Source organism: Camellia sinensis, chromosome 15, assembly GCF_055761805.1.
Source record: "Camellia sinensis isolate YWXY chromosome 15, ASM5576180v1, whole genome shotgun sequence".
Taxonomy (NCBI): domain Eukaryota; kingdom Viridiplantae; phylum Streptophyta; class Magnoliopsida; order Ericales; family Theaceae; genus Camellia; species Camellia sinensis.
The window spans coordinates 18,840,004-18,859,141 of record NC_138975.1 but is presented as its reverse complement, the minus strand read 5'-3'; the positions used below and the strand labels follow the sequence as shown (position 1 = coordinate 18,859,141).

At 44.8% G+C, this 19,138-nt stretch overlaps 1 protein-coding gene, 1 long non-coding RNA gene and 1 pseudogene across 3 annotated transcripts in view; 2 read left to right on the top strand and 1 right to left on the bottom strand.

Moving 5' to 3' along the window:
* The window catches only part of LOC114314210 (auxin-responsive protein IAA26-like), a 47,040-nt pseudogene extending 40,954 nt beyond the window's left edge, over nt 1-6,086 (top strand). The window contains exon 2 of the transcript XR_014356316.1: nt 5,860-6,086. The product of XR_014356316.1 is annotated as an auxin-responsive protein IAA26-like (transcript). The remainder of the gene's footprint in view (nt 1-5,859) is intronic.
* Nucleotides 6,087-6,779: 693 nt separating this feature from the next.
* On the top strand, nt 6,780-7,220 carry LOC145813920 (uncharacterized). The gene is made up of 2 exons (XR_014357347.1): nt 6,780-6,928; nt 7,020-7,220. It is a non-coding gene; the product is annotated as an uncharacterized LOC145813920 (long non-coding RNA).
* A 694-nt stretch (nt 7,221-7,914) lies between these two features.
* LOC114314245 (nuclear poly(A) polymerase 4) overlaps nt 7,915-19,138 on the bottom strand; it is a 51,172-nt gene continuing 39,948 nt past the window's right edge. The window contains 1 exon segment of the mRNA XM_082910335.1: nt 7,915-8,639. Within this exon segment, the coding sequence (XP_082766461.1) occupies nt 8,592-8,639 (48 nt within the window). The 3' untranslated portion in view covers nt 7,915-8,591.

The window sequence follows — 19,138 nt, the reverse complement described above, 5'->3', positions numbered from 1 at the left end:
TCAATGCTTGGCCGTGGAAGAAAGTCAATTAACAAGGGATTTGGAGACATACTGTCTACCATGGAAGCGAGGCCGGCCAGCTCATCAGCTCGGCTGTTTTCTTCACGACCAATCTGTTGGACTCTGATCGCCTCAAGCTGCTTGATATGCTCCCCGACCAGAACTTGGTACTTCACCATCCGGTCGTCCTTTGCTTCGTAAATCCCAGAGACTTGGTTAACCACAAGCTGGGAATCACTATACACCAGGAGCTCGGCAGCCTTCATTTGAATTGCGCTCTTGAGCCCGGCGAGAAGGGCTTCATACTCAGCCTCGTTGTTAGATGCTGGGAAACCAAGCGTGATAGAATGTTCAATGGTTAGGCCAGCCGGGGAGATAAGAACGATACCTAGGCCGGCACCATGACGGTTAGACGCTCCATCAACAAAAAGCTTCCACATTTCCCCCACAAAAAGCTTCCAGTAGTCTGATGGGTCCTGAGAGTTGCGAAGGGCAATGGGCTCACAACTGCTCGGCTGTGCGGTTTCAAGTTCTGTGACGACCGGTTCCAATTTAGCCCCCATTGGTGATTCGGCACCGGGCTCAACAAGTTGATCTGTAGTGCTCAAGTCCGTAGGTGAATCACCAGGTTGCGGTGTTAAGTCGGCCGCAAGTTCTGAGCAATGTAGGTTCATACCTTCCCCCCTAGAGGATTCGGCACCGGACTCAGCAAGCGGATCGGTAATGCTCAAGTCCGTGGGCGAATCATCAGGTTGCGGTGTCAAGCCGGCCGCAGGTTCTGAGTTGCGTGGTTCAATTTCCTCCCCCGTTGGTGATGCGGGACCGGACAGAGCGGATGGGTCGGGAAGACTTAACTCTGTCATCGCATCACCGGGTGGTAAAACCGTGCAAACTGAGGGTGCTTCAATGGTGCGCGCAAACTCCGCATCGCTACCTCTTCTAACTGGCTGTGCCTCGGTTGTGCTTGCGTGCATCTCATCATCTGCCCTTGTAATATCGACAGGGCATACCGGATGAGTGCCAGGTGAGAACTCGGCGACGAAATCTGCCAAGGTCTGGGCTTTGATAGCGGTGCGCGGCTGGAACTTCACATCAAACTGTCCCAGCTCGACCGCCCACTTAAGAACTCGGCCGGAAAAATCTGCCCGTTCAAACAAGGCCTTGAGGGAAAACTCGGTCAGTACGACGATGGTATGGGCGTGAAAATAATGCGCCAACTTCCTTGAAGCCATCATCAATGCCAACGCAAGCTTTTCCAGTGGCAGGTACCTCGCCTCAGCCGGCAACAAGGTCTTACTGACATAAAAAATTGGGAGGTGCTTGATTCCTTCAGCTCGGACTAGCACCGCACTGACTGCGTGCTGGGAGACGGCGAGGTAAAGGTAGAGTTCCTCACCCGGCTCTGGTGTAACTAACAGTGGCGGAGAAGACAGATATTCCTTGAGCTCAGCCAAAGCTCGGTCACACTCTTCGTCCCACGAGAACTTTGACTTCAACGCTTGAAAGAAAGGGCGACAGCGATCTAATGACCGGCTTATAAACCGATTAAGTGCGGCAGCCATCCCGGCCAGATGCTGCACGTCCTTAGCCGAGCTGGGCTGCTTCAACTCTTGCACGGCTCTGATCTGAGTAGGGTCTGCTTCGATGCCTTGGTTCGTGACTAAGAAATCCAAAAATTTTCCGGATCCCATGCCAAAGGCACTCTTTGACGCATTCAAGCGCAGCTTGTGCTTCTTTAGAATGGCAAACATCTCGGCTAAGTCGGACAAATGGTTTGCTTCATGTCGGCTCTTCACCACCATATCATCGATGTAAGCTTCCATTGTCCGGCCAAGCAAAGGAGCAAACATTTTGGTCACCATCCTCTGAAAGGTTGCCCCAGCGTTCTTCAAACCAAAAGGCATCACTCGGTAGCAGAAGAGTCCCCTTGGCGTCGTGAAAAAGGTGATCTCTCGGTCAGGCCCATGCATGGCGATCTGATGGTAGCCGCGGTAGGCATCCAAGAAACTGAGCCTGTTGTGTCCAGCCGTCAAGTCCACAAGCTGGTCAATTCGTGGCAAAGGGAAGCTATCTTTGGGATAAGCTCGGTTGACTGTCTTATAGTCGACGCAAACTCGCCACTTTCCATTCTTCTTGGGCACCACTACTGTGTTGGAGATCCACCGAGGGTAGTGCACTTCTTGAATTGCTCGCGCCTCAAGCAGGTTCTTAACCTCCTCTGCAACTACCTCGGCGTGATGCAGTGCCGATCTCCTTGTTCGCTGGATGACTGGCTTTGCCCCAGGGAAGACATTGAGGTGATGACAGATAAAACTTGGATCGAGGCCCGGCATGTCGTAAGGCGACCACGCAAAGACTTCGATGTTGGCCATCAAAAAGTCAACAATCTCGGTCCTCTCTATGGCCGTGAGACTTGAACCGAGCAAGAAGAACTTGTCCGGTCGGTCTGTATCGATTCGAACCTCAACCAATTCCTCAACAGCCTTGTCTTCAGCCTTGGTACCCACATCATCCAAAACACCCTGGTCCTCCGGTCCCTCAATCATTTGAACGAATCCTTTGGTAGCCCGGCTTCCGTTGACCGCCACGAAGCACTGCTTGGACATGACCTGATTGCCCCAAATCTCCTCGATTGCCCCCATAGCCGAGGGGAACCTCATTACCTGGTGGTAGGTTGACGCTACAGCTTGCATAGCGTGAAGCCATCCCCTTCCAAGGATTAGGTTGTACGTCGAAGGCACCTGTAGCACCCAAAACTCCACCTGTTTGACCACGGATCCCGCTTTGACCGGCAGGATTATCTTTCCCAAGGGCCACTCCGGTTGTGAGTTGAATCCAACCAACGGCGAAGTTGCCGGAGCCAAGTCTGTCTCCTGGAGTTTAAGCTGCTTGAACGCATCATAATACATGATCTCGACCGAGCTTCCCTGATCGATCAAAATCCGTTTAACATCAAATTCCTTGACGCGTAGCGTTACCACTAGGGCATCGTTGTGCAGCGTCTGGATACGCTCTAGATCCCTTGAGGTGAAACTAATCACTTCTTTTTCTTCTGTCTTCCCCCTTTTGATGGCTGGCTGTACCGACAAAACTTCCCTCATATGTTCTGCCTTTTTTATCATGCCCCGGAGTTCGCAAACACGCTCCGGTTCCACGATACCGTGGATGACATTGATAACTCCCTGCGGAGGTGCGTCTCGGTCATCCTGTCCCCTGGGATCGACCGGGGCCTGATTCGGCTTCACCCCGCCATCAATGTAGAGGTCTAGATGCCCGGCCGCGACCAGTTCTTCCAAATGTTGCCGCAAAGGCAAGCAATCCTCAGTCCGGTGGCCTCTCTCCCGGTGGAATGTGCAACGGTACCGCGGATTATAGCCCTTTTGTCCATCGCCCAACTTAGCAGGAAACCGGACATACTCCTCGTCTCGGATTTCACTAAGTATGCGATAGATTGGAATCTTGAAGACCGTGGTGATGCCAGTCCTTGCCTTCAACCTTCAGTTTGCGTCCGCTACGTCATCTCAGGGGTAGTCATCCCGGTCATTCCGACGTCCTCTACCCCGGTTTTTGCGGTTCGAGCCGCGGTCTGATTCCTCTGCTCGGTCATTTGAGCGGCTGGACTCTTGTCCAACTGCATGCACTTTGCCTGCTGTCTTCTTGTCTGTTGCTACCGGAGTGGCCTTCATGGTAGAAGCTGACGCGTCGTCCTCTACTCGGATGTGCTCATTGATGCGCTGCATGAGCTGGCCCATGGAGGTCGGCTGGTGCATGGTAAGCGAGTCCCGCAGTCTATGCCCGATCGGGAGACCACGCTTATACTGTGTGATCGCAAGATTGACCGGGCAGTCCAAGATCTCGTTGAAGGTTTCCCAGTACCTTGAGTTGTACGCCTTCAGTGTATCGCACGGCTCCATCTTGACACTTAGCAAGTGATCGACTTCCTTCGGTGTTTTTGTGTTGGTTTTGAAGCGCGTAACAAACGCCTCGGCCAACTGATGCCACCTTTGTATGCTCCCTTCTGGCAACCTCTCGAACCACTTTAAGCCCAGCTCGCCTAAACTTGACGGGAAGATTAGGCACATAAGTCCGTCATTGCGCCTATGTCCGGCCATGACCTGTCGGAAGTGGCTCACATGCATGCAAGGATCGGTTTTTCCGTCGTAAAGTGTGAACTTAGGCTGGTGGAAGCCTGCCGGAAGCGGTGTTGTTTCTATTTCCAGGGAGAAAGGGGTGGCACTCAGCCTGGCCAAGTCCGTATCTTCAAAGAGTGGCGCCGCTTGGCGGGGTGGAGGCATTCCGACCTCCTCGCTGGCGTGACCCCCATAGGATAACCGTTGGAACGCCGGTATTCTCTGGGCTTCGCGCCGGCGAGCCCGCTCCTTTAGGACTGCCCGCAAATCCTCCGAATGAGCGGAGAAAGAATACCTCGACGTCGTCTCCGGACGTGAGGGTTTGTAGGTGTTGTCCTGCGTGCTTGACTTCTCTGCACCTGCGTCGGAATCACCAACCTGGTAACTTCTGGTGATAGATATGGACTGAGTACGACGCTGACTCTGTCTGCCTGAACGGCGGGATGGGGTGCGCTCACTGTGGTCTCCCACTCCAGCTACACCCTTCCCTTTGACATGCCGCTTCAGATCCTCCATCTCAGCCGCCATTCCCCGGATGACAGCATCTTGGTCTCTCAACTTACTTTCCAGTCGCTTGGCGTGTGAGTCTCTCCTCCGCCGGCGACCGTCTGGACTCCGTGAATGACCATGACTTCTTCCGCGCTTATCCCGCGCATCTACTGACTGTCCTCCAGTGGGCGTCCCCAAGTCCGCCATTGGATGGATGGCGGGAGGACCTTCTCTCCTTCGGATGAACTCCGGGGTGGCTCCATCTATGGCAGACAACGGAAACTCGTCGTTGTTCGCCATGGACGGCGATCAGATGAACCAGGAAGACAAGGTTTTGTCTGTCAAGCTTCCCACAGACGGCGCCAATTGTACGGGGAGCAAATATTCCGGCAAGCCCGTACTCCTTTCTTCCCAGCTCCGTTTATGTCCGATCACCTGCGCGCAAAGAATGGTGAGCTACCCGGCGGTGTGTGGCCGGAAAAACCCTCCGACGCTCAAGTTAGTACACACCTTAGGATAGAGAGAGAGAGAGAGGGGGGTGTTTTAGTGTAAGAAAATCCTTACAAAGTGTTCATCTGTCCCGTATGGGGGGACGCAGACATGCTTATATCCCCTCTGTGCCCCATATCTACTCCCAGTCATCTCCTGACACGTGGCACCGCTTATCCCATCTGTCAGCATAGACCTTGCTGAACATCACCTAATCTCAACTGCCCGCCATCACAGCTGGAGCTCGGCAGCCGAGCTGCTTTACGCGTTGTTGCGCCGTGCCGTGCTTCATATCCAAGCACTTCACTGGCAAAGACCAAGGAGGACCGGACTAGGCGGCATCTCGGCAAAGCCTAGCCCGAAGCACCTCTTGTGGTCGGCTTTCCTGCCGGTCAAACGGTTACTTCGGCTGACCGCGCCTTTCCGGGAGCCGGTCACTCGGCTTGTCTGGCTTTGGCTATCCTCGGACCGAGCATCCCGGTCCGACCGAGCACTGCCTTGCCGAGCCGCTTCTTTACGGTCTGGGGGGGACGCACTCGGCCCAAGTTCTGCTCGGCCCAAGTTCTGGCAGCCCATCTCTGGGCGGATAGTCGATCATCTCGGCCCCATGCGCTGTTGGGCTCTCAACCTGCTCGGTCGCTACCTCGGCCCAACTCCAGATCATAAATCACCCTCTCAGTGTCTCTACTCCTCAGGGTCCTACGTGGTGGTATATCTCATTACGTTTGTCTTTTTTGTTGATCTTGTTTAGCTCAAAGAAATTCCTCTGCCGGAGGAATCCAGAACAAGCACGAGGGAGAAAGAGCGATTACCGGTTTATTAGATAGAAGTGGTGAATATACCCTTGTTTATGAGGATAATGAAGGAGACAGGATGCCTGTTGGGGATGTCCCATCGCAGTAAGCATCTTCATTTCCTGATCTGTCACAACTTAGTTTATTTTATTTCCCAATATTTCAATATTTGGTCACTTACCCTTAAAAAAACAAAGTTCTGATTATATTTTGGTTTGCTTATTATCCCAAATCGCTATCGTAAGATTCCTTACCTCTGAAGAAACCTATTCAAAAATCCAAACATGACGGTCCTTCCATTTGGCACTTACTTACCTGTCATATGATATATATACTATAATCCCATGTTGTCCCATGTTCTCCTGCTATAGATTGCTGAATTAGATTGTGTGATTATTTTTGATTTGTCATTCCCAAATTGCCATACTCAAAAGCTCTTGCATTTTTGGCACTTTACTTACCTGTCATACATGATATACTCACTATAAATCTATGGTATCTTGCTAAAGATTTCATGTTTCTGCAATTTTATGTACTCAAAAAAAAAAATAAATAATAATAATCTAAAGAAAATGTCTAAAATTTGAAATGTGTGAATTAGATTCAATCATGCTAAGGCCTCGTTTGGCAAGAAGCTAATATAGGCAAAAAGTCATACAAAAAAATTCAAATTCTTGCATATTCTCTAATACTTTTTGCATGTTTTTTTCATAAAAAATCAAAAGCTGATACCCAAATATTTTAATTTTTTAACCTCGTACTTTAGTCAAAAAGCCACTTCTAAAATGAACCATACTTTTAAATTTACAATGAAGATTGTATTTGCACTTCTCAAATATAATCACAAAATGTTTTTTTGACCACACATGACCTTGAAATTGGGTTTTTCCTTCTTCCATATTTCACATTGGATTGGCTTGTGTTTCTCCTAATTTGGGTTTCTTAAACATATCATTTGCAGCATGTTTGTATCCACTGTGAAAAGGCTCCGCGTGTTGAAAAGCTCTGAGCTCTCAACACTGTGCTGTGAGTTTTCGTATTTACTCCCCTAGTGAGTTTGGTGCTTTTTTTATTTCATTTTTAAAATTTTGAAACTGGGGATTTTTTGCTTTTTCAGTTGGCAGTAAGCAAGAAAAGATCCAACTCGATGCTGCTTCGAAATGAATCTGAAGAATTTTCACTGTTAGTTTGGAGTAGACTTTGGTTTGTGAATTATATTTTCTATGGCTGGGCCAGAAAGAAAAGTGAGGCATTTGTAGTTAAATATTTCCAGCTAATCGTTGTATTTGGGAGGATGGATTGACTTGTTTTTCTTCAACTTTTCAATATTTTTCTTCTCATGCATTTTTCAACCTAATTATGTGGATGCATAAGTTTTTGTTCTTATTTTTTCCCTCTATTTGTTGTGAGGTAGAATTATCACTTAAGGTGGACATTGGAGGTGAATTGTTCCAAAAAAAAAAAAAAAAATTTACTCCTATACAAAATTAGACAAAAAAATATTACATTATTAATTAACACATGACAAAAAAATTTATTATATTACGATTCAAGTGTCAAAAATGTAAATATTATATAATAAAAATATTTTTATGTAACGTGACTCAATATATCAATTTTTTTTTTTTAAATTTTTAACATGAGTTAACATGGTTTACCTTGAGTAAATTGAAAAACACCCAAAACATAAAAAGACCAAAATAGAAAAAAAATATCCGAACAATAAAGGTACAGTGTAATTTATCCAAAATAAAATACCAGCCAATCAAATTTGATGCTCAATCAAGACTATATTAGGATCATAAATTTGAGTACAAATTTATAAATGAAAATGCAGGAGAAATACAGTTATTAGCTTATATTTCTGTTCACATTTCCCCTTATTTCTTTTCTCTACACAAATCCCTATAAATGAAAATGCAGGAGAAATACAGTCATCAGCTGGATCATTTCAAATCTGCTTCATACAAAGCAAAATCAACCTCTTTGGCCCAATCAAACGTGTGTAGAGAGAGAGAGAGAAGTTTCATATATAATAATATATCACTACAAGAAGCCAGCAAGTGTACAAGAGTAAAGATAAAATGAGAACAAAGAAATAAACTAGAAAACCCCTTCCCCCCAAATACTCTGCTATCTGAGTTAAGACTCCCCCACCCCCGAGTATTGTATATTATATAATACAAAGTCCTCCGTCAAAATCATTCAAAAGACACTAGGACAGTTTACCACATCCACAGAGACAAAAAGTAAAATGACCTAACATTACCGAGACTGCTAAGCCTACTAGAAAAGCATCCAAAATCTCTCCAAGAGCATTGGAAGCTTGCTTACTACTTATGCAGCACAGCAAAGATGCAACAACTAAAAACTGTACACATCCGAGCTCTTTGGACTTGGTCGCCACCCCGCAAAGTTGAAAACACACACAAGCATGCCTGGAAAAAAAAGTAACAAATGAAAGCCAGCAATGTAGATAGTACTTACCCCGAACTGCTGGCTCTCTGTCTCTCCTGAGCAAACATGGTTTTAGTTTTAGAGCAAGGAATTCAACTGATACACTGACAGACAAAAAAACCAGAAAGAGCACTATAAAAACGAAATTGACATAAAAAAAAAATCTTACAATAAATACTATTCAGAATTTCAGAACGCATGCCTGGTCACCGTCTTCAGTACAGATTGGGAATTAACTCCACCCTTGGCTTTCAGTAACCATCCCAAGTGCAGCATTTGGCTTCAAGAAACAAAAGTGACCCAACAAAATTAGAAAACGGTTGTGTTTTCAAAAACAAAATAATGCATGGTTCGAACGTGCAACAATAGTTTCTGAAAATTCAAAAATAAAATAGAAGTGTTACATAAAAAGGGGCGTTGTTAAAACCTACTACTACCACCTACTACACACCTACTACTACCACCTACTACCACCTACTACCTACCTACCTACTATTCTCTTCTATATATAGGAATCATTGTAAACATATTAAAACATCAATCAATAATACATCAATATATACATAATTGATTCTCTCTCTCTTTCTCTATATATTAATTTTTTACATGGTATCAGAGCAGGTTTAGAACCTACTATTTTTGCTTCACCGGCGGGGGGCAACTTCGCCTTGGCCGCCTGCCGGACCTTAACTTAGTCCGCTAAAATTCTCTACACATACCTTCACTCTTCTTCACCACCTCGCCGAAGCAAACCCAAAATCCCTCTGGAACATTTCGTCGAACACCATGTCTGCAACACTGATGGTTCAAAACACACACAGAGCACCCACCATGCACTGAATGGGGGTCCTTTCCTTTGTTGTTTGTTATTCATCATGATCAAAATCATCTAGGAATGCTAGTTCCAAGTCTAGCACCCACCCTGTCAAGCCTGTTCACCATTGCTGATGCCTTCAAGTTCCCTTCCTTGATACAGGCTTCAATCTTGGGTTCTTGGCATCTGACCCAATTGAGGAACAACGGTATCATACTGCACAAATGGAGGCTGAACTTTCTGCATACTAAAGGGTGCCAAGCTAAAGCTTGGATTAACTGTACTATTCTTCACGTACCTTTCATAACTCCGGTCATAATCTGGGTCAATACGATCCTTCTCCCTATCTCTGAGAATGGCAACTCGGGAAGAAGTACCACCATCCCCAATGGTGAGGGTTTTCTCTGAATCAATCATGGAATTTTTGCAAACTTCATTATCATCTCCACTTGGATACATATTCTTCCCATCGAATGGAGCCTGAGACACGGAAACTTCTGGCTCAGGGCTATTGGGGCTGCTGAAAATGCGAGCTCGTGCCCTGTCATACTCCTCCTTCCTCTCTTCCACGGTCCTCACAGGATTGCGTTTGACTCCTTTTTCATGTATGGGTCAATTTTTTCTCTCTCTAGAAAGTGTAAGAATACTGGTAGCTCATGGCGATGTGCACCTGCTTTCCCAGTGTCGTCGAGTACTCCGTCGGCCTATACGACAGCTAGACGTGGATCTGCCCCTTGCGCTCGATCAGCGAGCTCGCACGGCCTGCGCACCTCATGTCTGTCACCGGAAGCCTCGCCACTACTTCCAGCCGTGACTGATCACTGCTGAGCCACCACCGAACAGCTGAGACTTCATCGCCATGAAGGTCACCGCCTTTCAGACTCCAACCTGACCTCACGTCTCTCTCCATGGACCCAACTTCTTAATATCATATTTCCACTTTCACACCCACCATCCTTTTTTAATCAACCCACTCCCTCACTTTCTTTAAACCCATCTTTCACTCACATGGGCTTGTCGCATTCTCCCCTCATATTTTCAACTTTTCTTTCAATTTTTCCCAAAGTGTTTGATCTGCCCAAGACGTGGCTACAAACAAATACCAACCACACTATTCTCACTCAACTTTTCTTTACACTCATCTTCCCCACTACCCACTTTTATTTTATTATATAATCAACATACCCATCATTCTTTTCCCCACTAAAATATATTAGACTAGCCTTCCTTGATTCCACTCGCTTCTCACACTTCATTTTATTTCTTACTATTATTATTATTTTCAAAAAAAAAAAAAAAAAAAACACAACTACCTTCATTCCAGTTGATTTTTCTGCATTACCACACCTACCATTCGAGTTTGCCAACCACACTTGTTTTATTTATATCGGGGATCAACCCCGAGCACAATTCTACAACCAAAAAAAAAAAAAAAAAAAAAAAAAACAAACCAAACCACACAAGATCACCATCACAACAACAACAGCTTTGTTTTCTTTTCTGCAGACGGCCACCCACCGACCTACTCTGCCGCCGGTCTCTTCTTTTTGCCTCCGTCCTGGGCGGTCCTTGACGGTGCTGCCTCTGTGCTTCCTAATCCACCGAGCACTTTCACTCCCCCTTGCTCCTCCACTGCAGCATATGGCGGACCTCCAAATCGGAACATCACGGTGGCCTTCCGCTTCAGCTCCTTATTTTCCGCCTTTAGCACACTTATCTCTGCTCGCGCATCCTTATACATGCGCTGGAGCAGAGCCAGTTGGGTGTTTAACTGCTGCACCTCATTTGTCCTACTCTGAAGCTGGTGCGACAAGTTTGTGACCGCAGTCATGGTATCCACACATGACTTCAATGTATACTGATTGGCCTCAATATCCGTTTGCACTGCCATTTTTTGCTCCACAGACCGCATCGGAAAGTTCAACGGAGCAAAACCAGAGGTGTTTGGTTGAGGTTCACGGGCCACCGCACCAGTTATCTCTCTTGTTGACTCGTTGAGGTCGGGAAAGAGAGTGAGCAGCCCACGGGAAGACGAGGCCATTTTCTGGGCAACAGAGTGTTACAGAGTATCTCTCTCAGCAAACGAAGAGTTTTTCAAGAGGTTTTTTAGCAGGTTTTTGTCTCTGCCTCAGCCTCCGCCTCCGTCTTGGTTAAATAGCCAAGGCAGACACGCGCATCGTGCGCCGCTCGGCGCTAGACGACAACATGGGCGCGCCAGCCAAGTCATGCGCATCGCCATAATGTCCGGCACACCTTTTTATGGATTGGGCACGCCTTTAGATGGCACGCCTTTTGACAGATTGGGCGCACCTCTTGAGGGTGCGACTTTTACAACGGTCCGGCATGACCACATAAAACTGTCCCGACATTGATTCCGATTAGCTTTTACAACGGTTCGGCATGACTCCATAAACTGTCCCGACATTGATTCCGGTTAGCTTCTCCATCGGTCCGGTGTGACCTCGTCAACTGTCCAGACTTTATCTGCTACAACGGTCTGCCACAACCATACAGTGTCCTCTACAACGTTATGACACCACCATACAGTGTCTTCACCAATGGTCTGACACGACCATACAGTGTCTCCTATCCTCTTTTATTTTATGTATTAGTCTATTTTCTTGTTTTGTTACTCTCTCCAAACTCAAGTTGGTTAGTTCCTATCCCGCTTGAGTTTGCGGGGGGCTGTTAAAACCTACTACTACCACCTACTACCACCTACTACACACCTATCACTACCACCTACTACACCTACTACCTACCTACCTACTATTCTCTTCTATATATAGGAATCATTGTAAACATATTAAAACATCAATCAATAATACATCAATATATACATAATTGATTCTCTCTCTCTTTCTCTATACATTAATTTTTTACAGGCGTTTCTAGAAAACTTTAGATTTCTGTTTTTTAAAACAAAACAGAAAACAAAAACGATACCAAACGAACAATCTCCCAAACAAAGAATGTGGTTGTTAGGAGTGCACATGGTTCATTTTCCAACTTGAAAGAAATAGATTAGTAAGTGAACTGGAAAATGTAAAGTAAAAAATAACTTATATTCGAAACATCTAACTCTTCCAACAATCCACTCTGAATTACTCCGCCGCCAAACACTTCCGAGTCCGCGTCGCAAGAGTCCCCCTGGGAAGATCCCTGGTTGTTACTCCCTGCATTACCCTCACTGTTACTCGCAACAGATTCAAGCCCAACATCCTCGCAAGAGTTGATCTCATTGGCAAGGTTTGTGATGACACTTGAATATGAGATCTCTTTATCTGATTTAACTCCATCTGTGCTGGCCTCTTCACTGCTTTCCATCTGCCGCAGCACTCTCCTAGTAGATCCACTTTCACCCACTTCAGCCATGCCAACTTCACATGTTCCATTATCTGAACTTCCTTTTGTTCTCACAGAACCCAATACCATAGAGTCCTTAGATGCACTGGCAAAACTATCACTAACAATGTCAGGAGAAATTGAATCCCGCCTCTCGGTTTTAATTGATTGCCGTTTCTCTGGACTTTCCTCAGAATCTCTTTTCCACTTAAAGCCTCTTTCGCCAGATCCAGGCCTATGAACTTCACCATTTTCTTGAGATGGGTTTTCAGGATGATGCTCACTCATTAGCCTTGGTTGCTGGGGTCGTTTATAACCTTCTGGAAATACATAAGATGGAATTTGCTTTCTACGAACATGAGAGACGTAGATTTCCATCCCCGGCTTCCAAAACATGTACATGTTCACTGAATGCCTGAACTCATCAATTATACCACGAATATCAAATTGCTGACCTTCTTGGATTACCTCACCTTGTTTCCTCTGCAAACCCATAAAAAACGCACAATGGGAGCGTTGCTTTGAAGAATCAACAGAGTCATGCGGATATGGATGACACTGCAATTTCCTGTAAGTGTCCCGCTCTATCTGCAAATTTTGAATCATAAACATAAATAAGAAAGAAAAATAGGTGGGGAATCACTTTCTTTTGCGTCTCTTCTACAACAACCACGAAGATAGAGAAGGATTTTTTTTGTTTTTTGTTGATAAGTTCGAGAAGCACAACTTAAAAGTTAACCAAAGCTCCCTCTTGCCATTAACAATTCGAAAGGGATGGATATTACCATCAGTGTCAGCTGCCTTAGCCGGGATTCAACCCAGCCTTTCCAAGAACGCAAATCATCAGTGTCAGCAGCAATTATGTCAACATGCAGATAGTTTTTATAGCTTTCAAAGAACAAATATGGCTCAAACAGAGCACTCCATTGGGCTTTATTCAGCTCTATCTCCTAACACAGGCAAGTGTTGGGATCAGGGATCCCGCCCAAGACCTTATAGAAATTATTCCATGCAGAAAAACACACCCACACTCAAGGAGACACAATATTTAACGTGGTTCGGCCTCCATGCCTACGTCCACGGGAGAGTAGCCGGTTATCACTATAACAATGAAGATATTACAGAAAGATTACAATAGAGGAGGAGCTCACACTCTCCTCACTCTCCCACTCACCCGTCTCCCTCGCTCACACCGAGGGAGACGATCTCTCCGCCTCACATATCTCACTCTCTGTGGCTTGCTCTACTCTCTCTCAAACCCTCCCCTTAGCCTCCATTTATACACTAACAGAATGGAGATGGAAAGGCTGGCCTTGCATATGGCCAGCTATCTTGTGTGTTGGCTTCACATGGCCAGCTCATCTTTGTGACTTTGTAGGTTGGAAGAAGTTGCAGCACATGGAGAAGATAATCACCCTTCACATGGGGTGATATCTAACAAATCACCCCCTCAACCCATGTGAGGTGATCCACTGTACACACTGTTGGTAATCTTGTCACGCCCAAATTTCAGCATAGTCTTCTTCTCCTCACTGAGACGCTGCATCCCTTGAAAGCTAGAGATAATACACCAGAGATACAAGAGGAGGAGGGAATCCTACATCCTCAACTCAACTCACACCACTCTCTGATTTGGAGAGAACCGTTGCTCCTATCTCCTACAGATCTTTTCCACGCTTCCTGTCTCGGATGTCTTCAGCATAGTCTGCATCTCCTCACTGAGATGCTTGCACCCCCTGAAGCTAGAGATAATACACCAGAGATATAAGAGGAGGAGGGAATCCTACATCCTCAACTCAACTCACACCACTCTCTGATTTGGAGAGAGCCTCTGCTCCTATCTCCCACAGATCTCTTCCACGCTTCTGTCTCGGATGTCTATACCTGCTATGCTTGAACTTGCGCAACCAAGATATCCGACACCCCCTGATTGGATGTCCTGCACCCCCTGCTGGGATGCCCTTGACTGTCATGCATTACCGTGCAACTCCTTGCATGATGAACACGGGAGCAACTAGAAAACTTCAGAGTTTGACACATCAACATCCTCAATTTTCCTTGCTCGGAGCTTATTTCTGAACAACCAGCCTTTGCTTTCTGCACTTCAGAACAACTTCCCAGCGATCTCATACGCCCGTTGTCTGTACTGCAATCCCTGATGTTCGGTTCTGTCTCACTTGTACGTCCGTACTGATGTTTGACAGTTAGCCCTTCTGCCAAGACAACTTCCACCGGTCTGTACAAGTTACCACTATGCAACTCCATGCATAGTGCTCGCACCCATGGCTTCTGGTCTCCCTGCGTCGAGCTCGCCTGAGAGATCCGCATCAACTCTATCCTCCGCTGCCATGGAACTCAAGAAACCACCATAGAGAAAAAAGACTTGCCACTCCTTGACGCGCACTCTTGCGTTTTACCTGTCTCAATTTCTCTGTCTGGAAGTTCCTGTGAACTTTCAACGACTCGTTGCTGCATACTCCTCTTGTGCCTCTATACGATACTCTACCGTACCCTTGCACTGCTGCACGTCTGCATTTGTGCTTCTACGCTTAGTATGCTCCTCTGTAACTATTGTTCTACACGTCCACGTACCACCAGTACTTACTCGTATACAGTAGCTCCAACAGCCACAACATTTCCCTGGGCCTGAACTGGTTGCCAAATCATCTATCCGTCGATGAATGGTCTTTTTGATTGATTGAACCAGATCTTCTAACAAACTCCGGAGATAATCATCTTTGCAATCCTCTGATCACCCCTGACCAATCCTGATCTCCCTTGATTTGCCATTTGATCAAGCCTGATCTCCTCTGGTCTTCAATGATCTATCTCAATCTGTATCTGGTTGTCCAATCTGGTCAGAATCTGCCCATTCTAACCTCTTCAGTGAATCCGCAGTGTTCCACAATATCCGGCAACCTTCCTTCGAGTATTGAAGATGACAAACTCCCATGTTTTGACAATCTTTCCAAACTGTTCAGAATTCCACTATTCTGACCTTACGGTTGCGTCCGGAACGGTCCGTTTAGCTAGGACCAACCTTCGCTGCATTTCTGGGGACCTCACTGAAAACTATCCCCGAAAGCTGGGCCACACCACAATTTTCTAAAAATTCTGGGCCAAATTGCAATTTTCAGAAGTTCAGGGAATATTCCGTGTACCAACAGAATATTCTGTCCACTGCCCCTGATGCCGTCTGCCACTTTAATCTGCCTTCTTTTTACAGAAACTCCGTCTCCAAAATCTGACCGTACGGATGTGTCCGGAATACTCCAAATAGTTGAAAACCACTATTGGATCACCAAAAACGGACTCCAAATGGCTTAGTTCTAGCCAAAACATTTTGTACGCCTCAGATCTGCGGCTGCACCTTAGCCGCGAAGCACTGGATCCTTCCTCCTGTGGCTACACCCTTGCTGCGTCGCACTGGATCCCTCCTCTGGATGCTGACGTGGCAGCTAACATGGCACGCGCGTGGTGGACACGCGCTACTCCCACTCGTCTTCTTCATTCTTCCACGCGTGTCTCGCGTGCGTGAGACTGGGCCGACGCGCCAACTGTCTTCACGGCGCGTGGGGGCGCGTGCAGAGACTGGGCCTCACGCGCCTTCTTCAGGAGGCGCGTGAGGGCGCGTGGGGACTCATCTGGGTGTCTGCTTTACATGGTTGGACTCCTCTTCTCGAGCCCTTGCTCCTGATATGCTCAAAACCTGATTTCGAGCAACTTGATTTCTGGGCAGTTTCAAACAACACGCTGTTTTTGTTCCGAAACGCCACCAACGAGGCTCTGATACCACTTGTTGGGATCAGGGATCTCGCCCAAGACCTTATAGAAATTATTCCATGCAGAAAAACACACCCACACTCAAGGAGACACAATATTTAACGTGGTTCGGCCTCAATGCCTACGTCCACGGGAGAGTAGCCGGTTATCACTATAACAATGGAGATATTACAGAAAGATTACAATAGAAGAGGAGCTCACACTCTCCTTACTCATCCACTCACCCGTCTCCCTCGCTCACACCGAGGGAGACGGTCTCTCCGCTTCACATATCTCACTCTCTGTGGCTTGCTCTACTCTCTCTCAAACCCTCCCCTTAGCCTCCATTTATACACTAAAAGAATGGAGATGGAGAGGCTGGCCTTGCATATGGCCAGCTATCTTGTGTGTTGGCTTCACATGGCCAGCTCATCTTTGTGACTTTGTAGGTTGGAAGAAGTTGCAGCACATGGAGAAGATAATCACCCTTCACATGGGGTGATATCTAACAGCAAGATCAAGGGAAAAAGCTGATATCAGTAAAATAACACTCACCATAAGACTACACTTAAATTCAAGGGAATTGTTCACCTTCTCACCTCACAGATCTTGTTACCAAATTGGAATTGCTCCATCATGACCCTGAGAGTACTTGCTGAGGCATTGTAACTAGAATTCATGCAAGGGAATGCAGGTGTTATAATTGGCATATGATGAGTTCGATCATGAGGATTTTTACGAGGATCCCACACAGAAAAACCAAGTTCATCTTCTTCTATTCCACAAAGCATTACAGGATTTGGCCAACGCCATTGTGTATAAACCCTGAAAAATCGTGAAACCAGCATACTGGGAACTGCATTCGGATAAAGTTGACACACCCGAGCAACAAGGAGAGCCCAGTTCTCACCACCAAGAAAACCAGTCACCTGCAGAAGCCAAACGGTGAGAAGAAAATACAATCTGTAGGACCCATTGGTAAGAAAATAATGCTGAAGGAAGAAGCCACTTACATTCGAATAAACACCACGCCTTTTGGCCCAAAACTTTATATTTTGGTAAGAGAACGCGTTCAGATGAGGTTCGAACGTGGAACCGGAGAGACTTTTATATTTTGTTTGTTGAGGGAGATATTAATCATTGGGGACTGTTTGGGAAGGCCGGTGTGGTGGTGTTGTAGTATTTATTTTGGCTATTCCTATGCAATTATGGATATATGATGTTAGGTTGTTATGAAAATATCTTAAACTCCTTTGACAATATTATTTTTTTGTTTAAAAATTAAAAGTTTATTAAAAAGATTAAAAAATTAATAATTTATATCAAAAAATTAAAAAAAAAAATTTATTTACTTTTTTACATCTTTTTATAAAAATTAAAAAATCATTCTAAACATATTAATTTTTTTATCATATTTTAACTAAAAAGTTAAAAAGTTACAAAAAAAGTCTGTTCCCAAACTAGGCCTTATTAGGTGAAAGATCTTAGGTGATGTTTGATTGTCGGTTTACTTAGATTTGCCCCCCTGTTGCGATGTCTCGGGTTTTATATTTGAATAATATTATGTAGTAGGGTAGTGTACATTACTTTCAATATTTTATTTATCGTGTTGGGTCGTTGAGATTTCTTTATACTCTTGCTTAACTTTTTGTAACTTTTTCGGGTTGAAAATTTTGATTTTTGGCCATTAGAACTTGTCTTGGGCGGCAAAATAAAAATTTTGAGTTTCTGGACAAAATTGCTCGTGTGGATTTGGCAATCGCTCAAGCGAATCCTCACAGGATTTTTTAGAGTTTTTTGGGCAAAAAATAGCTTGAGCAGATTTTGGCGTCCGCTCGAGTAGATTTTGATAAATTTTCTGGATTCCTTTCTAGAGCAAACCGTATGTAGAGGCAAAAAAATCAGCGAAATTCAAACCGCTTGTACGGATTTTGGCGCGTTTGTCTCGAATTTCATGTTCTTTTCTTCAAAATTGATGCAAAAAACTTGATAAACACAAATTTTCACTTCTCTCTCTCTCTTTCTCTACTCACCTTTTCTCTCCCTTCTCTCTACAAACACACCCAAATCCAAACTTCTTTATAAGATTTAGCTCAAATTTTCAAGAAATTGATAAGGCTTTTTTTACCAAATCGATTAGGACGACAAGGGCTATGTTTATAACCGATTGGATCAAGTTTCCACTAACTTTAAGTTCTAGGATTTTATTCCTCTTCATCTCCCAAGCTTGAGGTAAGGATAATTTTTAAGTTATATATATGTTTTTTGCAAGTTTATGCTCATTTGTAGTATTTCTTCATGTTTGGGTCATGATTTTGGATTGTTGAACCCTAGATGATTGTATGAGTGGAGTTTATCTAATTTTTTTCCAAAACTTTTGAGAATATGAGCTATGTTCTAAGGTGTGAGTGTTGTTTTGAAAAAATCTTTTCAAAAATGGAACCAAAACATTATTTTGGTGGAAACCCTAGAATTTGAGGATTTTGAAAAAATGTTAGATATTGTAAAATTTAAGGTTGATAAATTGTTATGTGAAGAAATGATAGAGAAATTTCTATGATTGTATTAAATGAGGAATTTCATGGAGGAAATAAAAATTGTTGATTTTGAAGCTTATTGTTGATTTGTCTTGACAAACCAATGTTTAGAAAATGATATTTAACATGTGGAGAATACATGTATGTTGATGTTATTATATTATCTCTTGGAAATATATTATGATATTATATTGATAAGAGATGTGAAAATTTGATCACAATAGAGGATTGTGTGGTTTAATTAAAAATGGAACTTATAAATGTATTGTTTCATTATTGTATTGTCATTCCATTTTATCATTATTGCAATTGATTTTGAAT